Below are 10,213 nucleotides of genomic sequence, written 5' to 3' on the forward strand. Positions count from 1 at the left end.
TTCAAGTTTATGTGCATCCATGCTGTTTAACAGGTTGATTTGATTAAAATTAAAATTGAAAGTCGTCTTCATTGCATTGATATAATTGCTTATAACTGTATACGGCATTTTGTAGTTTATGGAGAATAATTTCCAGTTATTTTCAGGAAATAAAAAGTATATTTTTTCTTTTTCTTTTTCTTTTAGGACATGCCGGATTATATGCCGGATTACTGGTCCTTTAAAAGGTTGTCAAGTGGCAAAACTAATTTAAATTTTTTTATTTCTGCTTTGTCAAATAGCAGGAAATATCTAGAAATATTTTATTATTTCTGCTTTGTCAAATAGCAGAAAATATCTAGAAATATTTACATTTTACAAAGATTTGTGCAGAAACATTTCATAACAATACCTATTACACTATTATTTTGACATGGACAGTTAAATTTGATCTCTGTAATCTGTGTAACATACAATCCCTTGATATCGTTACAATCCCAGACATAAATCCTAGGGAAATCAAGATCAATCGTTGTCCCCCATCTTTGAGGGTTAATGCAAGACTTCACTTTCATTCCCAGTACCAGTTCATAATTCACCCAAACCTCTCTTCTTGTGTATAATATCTATCTCTCAAGGTCTTGAATAAGTGGGTGGTTTAACATTACACATTTTATTGGTACAAATATATCTGTTAATATCTATTTATATTAAATCATATTTCATATATTTGTAGAGTTCTGCAGTGGTGAATCCAGTCTCCACTAGCTCTTATATAGAAGAGTCCCTCAGCAGTTAAACAAGTCTCCACTAATTCTTCTATGAGGAAGAGTCTCTCAGCAGTTAAGCAAGTCTCCACTAACTCCTAAATATGAAGAGTCCCTCAGTGGTTAAGCAAGTCTCCACTGACTCTTGTATATGGAGAGTCCCTCAGTGGTTAGGCAAGTCCCCACTGACCCTTATGTAGGAAGAGTCCGTCGGTAGTTCATCTGAGCATCTGTTCCCTGATGGGCTAGATGTGGTCTCAGCTGATCCTTCTATAGATAATAAAACTGGTGATCTCCTGATCAATCCTAGCTATCTATCAATCTGCTACAGACCTATGATCTTCTCCTGTGATACTTGTAACTGGTGATATAAGATCATCCTAGTTCTCTGTCAATCTGCCGTAGATCTATGATCTCATACTTGCAGTTCTCCTGTGGTTCATATAGCTGGTGATCTTTGTGATCCATCCTAGCTCTCTATCAATCTGTTCTGGATCTCTAGTCTCCACAGTATCTGCAACTTCCACAGTATCTGCAGTATCCTCAATATCCGCAGTATCCACAGTATCTGTAGTCTGCTCTGCATCTCTGTTGATCTACAGTCTGCTCTATATCTCTGTGATCTGTTGGATGTTCTGCATCTCGATTGATCTCCCATCTATTTGATATCTCCTTGATCTGTAGGATGCTCTGCATCTCGGTTGATCTCCCATCTACTTGATATCTCCTTGATCTGTTGGATGCTCTGCATCTCGATTGATCTCCCATCTACTTGATATCTCCTTGATCTGTTGGATGCTCTGCATCTCGATTGATCTCCCATCTACTTGATATCTCCTTGATCTGTAGGATGCTCTGCATCTCGATTGATCTCCCATCTACTTGATATCTCCTTGATCTGTAGGATGCTCCGCATCTCTGTTGATCTCCCATCTAATTGTTATCTCCTTGATCTGTAGGATGCTCTGCATCTTGGTTGATCTCCCATCTCATTGATATCTCGTTGATCTATAGGATGCTATGCATCTCGGTTGATCTCCCATCTAATTGATAGACCCTCATGATCTCCTTTCACCTGGATTCATTGGCCTGTACTATCTTCTGAGTCCACAGTGTTTCTAACCATAGAAACACCTGGAATATTAGAGGGTTTAGGGAGTTGAACCAGCTGTATAGAGGTGGAACTACATTGCTCTGATTCTATTATCCATTCTATAGTTCCAGCAATCCTCGGAGCCTCCAGTGTTTCTAACCATAGGAACACCTGGGATATTAGAGTGTGTAGGTAGTTGAACCAGCTGTATAGAGGTGGAACTACATTGCTCTGATTCCATTGTCTGCTCTTTAGTACCAGCGATACTCGGAGTCTCCAGTATTTCTAACCATAGAAGCGCCTGGAATATTAGATTGTGTAGGTAGTTGAATGAGCTGTATAGAGGTGGAACTACATCTCTCTGATTCTCTTGTCTGTTTTATAGCTCTAGTGATCCTTTGAGTCTTCAGTGTTTCTAACCATAGAAACACCTGGAATATTAGACTGTGTAGGTAGTTGAACCAGCTGTATAGAGGTGGAACTACATCTCTCTGATTCTCTCGTCTGTTCTACAGCTCCAGCGTTTCTAACCATAGAACATCTTGAGTATTAGAGTGTGTGGGTAGTTGAACCAGCTTTACTGAGGTGGAACCACATATCTCTGATTCTACTGTAAACCTGAGCTATCTGTCTCATCAATGGTTTATTGTATTCCTGAAGATATGATCATGTAAGATATAATCATGTAAGTCCACATGTTGTAAGCCTTCTGAGAGCTGTCCATGAAGTGCCCGTCCCCCAGCCTTGGTTGAACAAACGGAGCTTGGCTCATACGTCTGTTCTATTCAAGGATCTGGGGTGCACTGTTGAATCTTGATGAATCAGTTCAGGTTAACTACTCTGCATTCATTAAAAGAACAAAGAGATAAAGGTGTGAGGCTGGGGGAGGTTTTTAGCATGAGTCACCTATACTTTAAATATTACATAATTAAGCTCCAATACTTGTCACATGAAATTATTGAAACTAATATAAAAAATTAATTGTTGATCTTAAAAATTTACCTAGTTCCAATTGTTAATGCTTTCCTAAGCTGCACAGTAATATCAAGAGCTATGGCTGATCTTACAAACACCATAGTTGCATAGTTCAGTTTAGCCCTGGAACCAGTTTAAAGTATAGTTTTTATCCGTTTTTTAACATCCAAGGGACTGTACACGGAATTTCTGAAGAGCTCAATTTATACAAATTATTCTCTGATCAAGGATGAATGATCGATAGCCTTATGTTCCAGGTGAAAATTGATAATTTACATCTGTGGTTTCTAGATAAACGGGACAATGTTAAATTCTGACAATTATACTTTCAACGTGATTCTGTAGCAGAAACTCGTAGAATAGAAGTTAGAAAGAACAATTATGTGAGTAAGTGAAATATATTTACCCCTGATATTTTTTAAGGCTCCGATGTATTTTTAAAAATATTTGGAAAAAATTGATTTTTTTTAAATTGTAAAATCTATTCATCCCTGTTTACTTCAGAAATGGTCTTGTGTTTTTTTGGCGTCGGACGGCGGGCGGTTGACAGCGGACGGCAAAACACACGGCGTTCATGCAGAAACGCGAAAGTAACAATATAAAGAAAAAAAATGAGAAACTCTCTTTAAACTGTGTTTAAAGGGAGTGTTCAAGAAAAATGAAAGGAGGTACAGGCTTAATTTTCGCCGCAAGTCTATACCCCCTTTTATTTTTCGCGAATAATCCCTTTAATTGGACATCTTGAAATTACAGTCCCTTTAAATGTATTCTAAAAACTGTGCCTGGGAGGTGATATATATGACCCATCAGGTTCAACTTGACTGTTCTTACTGAGTAGAGCCGACAGGGGTATTCTATACTTTACAAAACCAAGATATCCATTATCATTCGCATTCATACCAAGCTAAACAAAATATTAGAATTTTTTAATATTTTCTAATATGTATATAGATTTTCAACATTAAAGGTTCACTCGCACCGCAAATTACTGTCAACTGGTTCCAATATTTCAAAACTCTATTCTGTAAAACTTTGTTTCTATTAAGCTTTGCTAAATTTTTTTAATTTAAGAGAAAAAAGATCCAAAAAATGGTTTTTTGTATTTGTTTTTTACATATAACTTTGAATTTTAAAACTTCTTAGATTTTGTTGAACCTTTAAAATTGCCATAATGATTAAAAGTAAATAGATACTTTAAAAAACTTGGTAAGCGCATCCAATTAAACATTGTCATCCATGGAATATGATAATACTCTGCATAGCGCTGGCGAGAATGCATAATCTCTCATATCACTTGTGCTACGATGATTAAGTATATTCAAATCAGTGCAATATCTTGTTTGACACTCATTATAAAGGGAAAACTTACCTTAGGACCTATTTCTCCGACCAGAACTCCTGGGAAGGGTTTATAAGTTTTCTCATCTCGAATTTGAACCAAAAATGGATGAACACCGCGCTTCTTTCCCTGAAACAGTCATTAGTTTTTAAGCCAGTGTTTTAATTAAAATATCTTGGATTTTAGGCAACCTAGAAACATGTGTCACATCTTATTATTTTTCAAAAACGCTTGTTTACACTTTTCCAACCTTTTTCTTTGTCATTTTTTAAGAACCTTCTTAGCAGAAGCACCCTAACCAGTAAAGTTAAAGATCTAATTTCTATTGAATGAGCTGGGAATATGAAGATAATTCAATATTGTGGGCTTATAGTTATGCAGTTCTCTTCCCACAATTATCAAAAAATATTCTTATAATAAAAAACCTTTAAATAATAAAGCTTGACTTTTGATTTACTTACCTATGGACCATGCTTAAAAAGTATATTTCCTTTAAAATCTTAAAGTCAAGGTTTTTAACCTACATTTTTAAGATACCTGAGTTGTAAGTTGAGCCATAACAACAGCATGTGTTGCTGTTCTACCGAGGCCTCCAGGCCACCATTTAAATGCAGTTAAGCTGGGAGAATGCAACTCAAACTCTTCTGAATCTGCATGATACTCTGCCTGAAAATAGTTTGAAATCAGAATTGAATTTTCATCAATTCTCTCTAAAAGGGCATATAGGTTCGTAAAATTAACAAAACGGAAAGGCCCATTAACCACGACACAAAGCAGACAATTATATGCATATTTTTCTAAAAACAACTTCAAGGTTCTTTCTAATCGAAAATAAAAACAAAAACATGTTTGTTTCTGCAGTGCTTAGGATCCGCAAGATTTTGGCTTCCTGGATCCGGATCCGGATCCGAAAAATATGCAGATCTATGGATCCGGATCCAAGGGGTAAAATATCAACCAAAACTGCAAAGAAAAACTTTTTTACTCCTAAACCCCAAATTTGAACTTTTGAAAAAAGAGAGATTATAGAAATTACTTAATTTCTGAATGGTTCACCAAGTTATAAGATACAAATAAACGAAAAAAAAATGAAACAAAAAATTTGAAAATTATTTTTTGTTAAAAAATTCAATAAATCTTAGAGAAATGACATGGATCCGGATCCGGATCCTAATCCATTTTTTCCAGTGTGGATCTAGGATCCGGATCCGGATCCGCATCAAAATTAAATGGATCCTAAGCACTGGTTTTCTGTAAGCCCCATCTACGGTTCAATATTAGAATTCATTCCATTTGTGAATGGATCATTGTCCATCCATTTAAATTTTTTTGATAATGAAATTTTTCCCAACCATATTTACCTCTTCATTAGTTTACAATTTACCTGAAGTTCCAGTCCTCTGATAAATGTTCCATGACCTAACTCCGTTTGGGCGTAAGTTCCAACTATATCCATGTTCCAAGCTCTTCCAAGCACCTAGATTTAAAAGTAAGTTTTAAAGTGATTTTTGTGTATTTGTATTCGAGAAAAAGAAAAACTGTAAGTCGTTTATTGAATAAATTACTTAGTGTGGTCAGAATGCTATGTAGAGTATAATTTTCCCACTAAATTATGCCCTTTACTTCCCAACCCCCTAATGGTCGGAGAAAAAATGTCAGTGATCTTTTTGAATTTTGTTAATAAAAAATTTAAAATTTAAAATAAATTGTTAAAAAAAAACTTCCCAACCCTCTCTTTATCAACTTTTCCAATGTTTAGGTCAATTTTCCCTAAGTCAGATCGGAGGGATAGGCACGTTCAGACTTTATTCAAGCAGCTCGTTGATGATTTGATAAAATAATAGAACAGACCCACATCTGAAGAAGCTAGGAACTGGCCGTCAACGAACGGACCGTTCGTTGACGGTATTTTTCGTTCTTTCTCAAGACTACAATGCGTTAAAAATCACAGTTTTATTAAATGTGTCAACGAAAGATATTTAAAAACTTTAACAGCACCAGCAGTTAAACAAGCCTTTTGATTTATTTTAAAACAACTTTAAACCTTAAAAAAAAATTTTAAGTTTCCTGCTTTCTGGATAAAAAAAATTACGGAAGTTGCTGTTTTTTCAAACACATCCGTTCGTTCTTTTTTTGTCCCCATTCTTCTTTTTTAAGAAACAGATATTTTTATTTATTAACGATTTCAAAATTATTGTGTTTACGTCTTTCTTTATCGGAACCTTTCATTAGTTTTCATAAACTTGCCGTCGTCAGTAGAACGTTGGCCAGGCCTTCAAGTACATAGGATAACATTTTTTCATTTTATTTTTTTTTACAATAATTTGGTCTTACATCTGAGATTTGATCTGGTGTTCCTTGTCCCATGAGTGTTGGAAGAAACATCACAAAGTGTAAATTGATTGGATTTCCATCCGGTAAATAAGCTGCTCCTAGTCCAGCATTAAACATACCTCTACACATGTCAGTACTATTTTATTTACACGTTTCAGTGATTTGAAATAAGAATGGGATTTAGAAAACGAAGATTTACTGGATAATGGAATAGTTCTTTATTTATAATTTTCTCTAATATTTTTTTTTAATTATCTAATATTATGCTTTACGAGTTTAATTTATATTACCTAATTGCATGGTTATGACCTGCATCTTCTGCTTCCTGAGCCACGATCATCAATCTAATAAAAATAAATTATATTAATGGGACTTTTAAGCAAAATTTTAAGGATGTTATTGCCTGATATAATACTCTACCCTTAAAAGCTGACTGGTCCTTGCAAGGCTAAAGAACTCTGTGTGATTTAATATCTCATCATCATGTTAACTTCAAGAAAAAGGTAGAATTTTATTTCTAATCTTATACAGTCCTCAAACTTTGGTAGCCATCAAATGATCCCCCATGCAAAGATGGCAATGCTCATTTACAGAGGTAACCCTACATGTTTTGTCTGATCAGATTTAAATAATTACGTTTACTTAAACTGCATGATTTTGTTTCCGGTTTTCTAAAAAGTTATTTTCACATTTTTTTGCTTACAAGAAACAATCGGGAAATTCACAGAAATAAACACTTTTCATTGTAGAAAAAATTTATATAGATTAATAATTCGATTTCTAGGGAACAGTTTTAAATAGGGAACTTTTATATTTGCATAGAGGGTCAGGTTACGCTTACAGTCCCTTTTAAAAACTTCAAATTGCGATGTTTATAATGGATAAGTCCTTTATCAAATATTTACCTACAAGCTAATTCTAGTTCATAATTATATCTGTCCTCATTACTCAATGTCTCAACAACCAGAACCTTCCTTTCCTACATTATAATAATATTAATAATAATAATAGTAATAATAATAATAGTAATAATAATAAGGGAAATACAATTGTAAATACCTTGAAAAGTTTATGATTCAGAAAAAAGTTTTCTAACTCTCTCCTTTCCTCGGTTAATTGTTTAGACCCATCCAGGAAATAAGTCAGCTCTTCCTGCAAAATCAATAAAAATTTCATTATTTAACTTTTAGTATTTTTCTTAGGGATAGAGTATGCAGACTTGAAATATTATTCTTTTTTGCCCATTTGTATGTACTTAACTCTACTAAAGCTTCATTTTTTACGTGAAAGTGAGAATGAGTGTACTGTTAGAAACTTTAAAATTCTATGCTAAATACGGAACATACCAAAGGTAATTAAAAATGTTGATCACAATTATAAAAACTCGTAATTTTAGTATTTCAATATTTATAATTCGAACAATATTTTAGAGCTGTTTGTTTATCTATATTATACAAAAAATAGCCCAATCGGAATATGATTTACCTGTTTAAATACAAGGTTTGTTCTTTCCTCTGCTAAGTCTGGATTGACTCCTGGTGGTTTAGAAAACATGGAACAGGACATCTTGCATCTAAGACCCTGAAAAACTCATTATTTTAACCTCGTATCTGTATTTTATTTACATACAGTGTAACCTACAAAGAATGAGACTTTAAAGAGGGTGTTCACGAAAAATGAAAGGGGGTATAGGCTTATGGCGAAAAATAAGAGCTTTTGATCGCTACTAATCATACTTCTATCTGCTGCGTCAATCAGGAGAAAATTTTTAAAAACGACTCATACCCTGAAGAAAGTAGCGTCCATACAAATTTCAGAAAGTTGCAACATTCAACTCAAATCGTAAAATATCAATTTAATTCCAAACAAATCAATAAGATATAACAATCAATATTCATCGATCATTTTTCAACGTATTCGTATATAGTTGATATTTCATGATATTTTTATTTTTTATGATGTAAAAGTTACTTTTAAAAACATTTATTTTTGTTTCGAGGATTTTTGGCAATGAAGACGACATTTTCATATTTTCCAGAAATGTTCGAAAATCCAGCGCCAAGCCAAATATTTTAATAAAAAAAAATAATCAAAAATATCATGAAATATTAACTATAAACGAATGCGTCGAAAAATAATCGATGACTATTGGTTGTAATATCTGATTGATTTGTTTGGAATTAAATTGATTATTTTACGATTACGACCAAAAGCACTTCTTTTTCGCTTTAAGCCTATACCCCCTTTCATCTTTGCGAACACTCCCTTTGAAGATGATCTACAACTCTAAAACAAAAACTTTTCCTAGAGTTGCAAGAGCCATAAATGTAATAAAAAGACTGAGTAAATACCGTCTGGACGTCTCTGAAGGCTCGATAACTCTGTATGTACATTTATAGGACAATTACTCTGCATGTAGATCATTACATGTATAGGACGATAACTCTGTATGTACATTTATAGGACGATTACTATGTATGTACATTTATAGGACGATTACTCTGTATGTACATTTATAGGACGATTACTCTGTATGTACATTTATAGGACGATTACTCTGTATGTACATTTATAGGATGATTACTCTGTATGTAGATGTATAGGACGATTACTCTGTATGTACATGTATAGGACAATAACTCTGTATGTAGATGTAAAGGACAATAACTCTGTATGTAGATGTATAGGACAATAACTCTGCTTGTAGATGTATAGGACGATAACTCTGTATGTAAATGTGTAGGACAATAACTCTGTATGTAGATGTATAGGACGATAACTCTGTATGTAGATGTATAGGACAATAACTCTGTATGTACATGTATAGGACGATAACTCTCTATGTAGATGTATAGGACGATAACTCTGTATGTACACGTATAGGACAATAACTCTGTATGTACACGTATAGGACAATACCTCTGTATGTACACGTATAGGACAATAACTCTGTATGTACACGTATAGGACAATAACTCTGTATGTACACGTATAGGACAATACCTCTGTATGTACACGTATAGGACAATAACTCTGTATGTAGATGTATAGGAAAATAACTCTGTATGTACACGTATAGGACAATTACAAGTTCTAAATGTTACTAAAAAGTTTCTAAATTTTATTGTTAACTATTCATGACACTGTTATTTTGGTTCGCTGCAGTGTTATAAAGATTTTGGACAGAATTTTTTTCTTTATCGAGAAGGTTCAAGCTCTTTTAGATTTAATTTGGCCCAAGTATTTGCAAGGGACAAAATATTATCTAAAAAGGCGAGAACATTAGAGATATAGAGACAATTTCCAAAAACTTTATAGCACGTCGTGCCAAAATAATAGTGTTCTAGGTAATTTTTATGAAACGTTTCTGTACTTGTCTTATTTCAATGGCTGTTTCTAGATCAAATAAGCTTTGAAACAAAGCAGAAGTCAAAATATAGTTTTGATTTCAATTTTGTTTTCATTTCAATTAAAAAGAAAATTTTTTAAGTATAATAAATTTTTCGAAGAAAATCCGGGAACCAATCAAAACTTTTTAGCACACGTGCTATACTGTACTGCATATTTAACTTAAAGTACACAATAGTTTAATAAATAGTTTAATTAATTGATGTTCTTGATTTTAGTATACAACTGTTACTCTGAAAATCTAAAGTTTTTTTCAACCTAATTTGTAGTTGACTGTAACTACATAGATTTTGTAACTAACGTCTTTATCTTATCTTA

The 10,213-nt window shown here is 33.5% G+C and overlaps 1 protein-coding gene across 1 annotated transcript; it reads right to left on the reverse strand.

Annotated features, from left to right (window-relative positions):
* Positions 1-1,930: 1,930 nt before the first annotated feature.
* On the reverse strand, positions 1,931-10,172 carry LOC111698136 (probable peroxisomal acyl-coenzyme A oxidase 1). Its single transcript, XM_023468389.1, has 13 exons — positions 10,154-10,172; positions 7,973-8,068; positions 7,547-7,639; positions 7,393-7,466; positions 6,778-6,831; positions 6,488-6,608; positions 5,538-5,630; positions 4,691-4,819; positions 4,184-4,282; positions 3,597-3,718; positions 2,842-2,937; positions 2,260-2,365; positions 1,931-2,140 (listed from the first exon to the last, which is right to left on the reverse strand). Exons 2-13 carry the CDS (start codon positions 8,051-8,053, stop codon positions 1,931-1,933), a joined length of 1,278 nt encoding a protein of 425 aa, XP_023324157.1. The 5' UTR covers positions 8,054-8,068; positions 10,154-10,172.
* Between the last annotated feature and the right edge of the window lie 41 nt (positions 10,173-10,213).

The sequence above is a fragment of the Eurytemora carolleeae genome, unplaced genomic scaffold, assembly GCF_000591075.1.
Source record: "Eurytemora carolleeae unplaced genomic scaffold, Eaff_2.0 scaffold235, whole genome shotgun sequence".
Taxonomy (NCBI): domain Eukaryota; kingdom Metazoa; phylum Arthropoda; class Copepoda; order Calanoida; family Temoridae; genus Eurytemora; species Eurytemora carolleeae.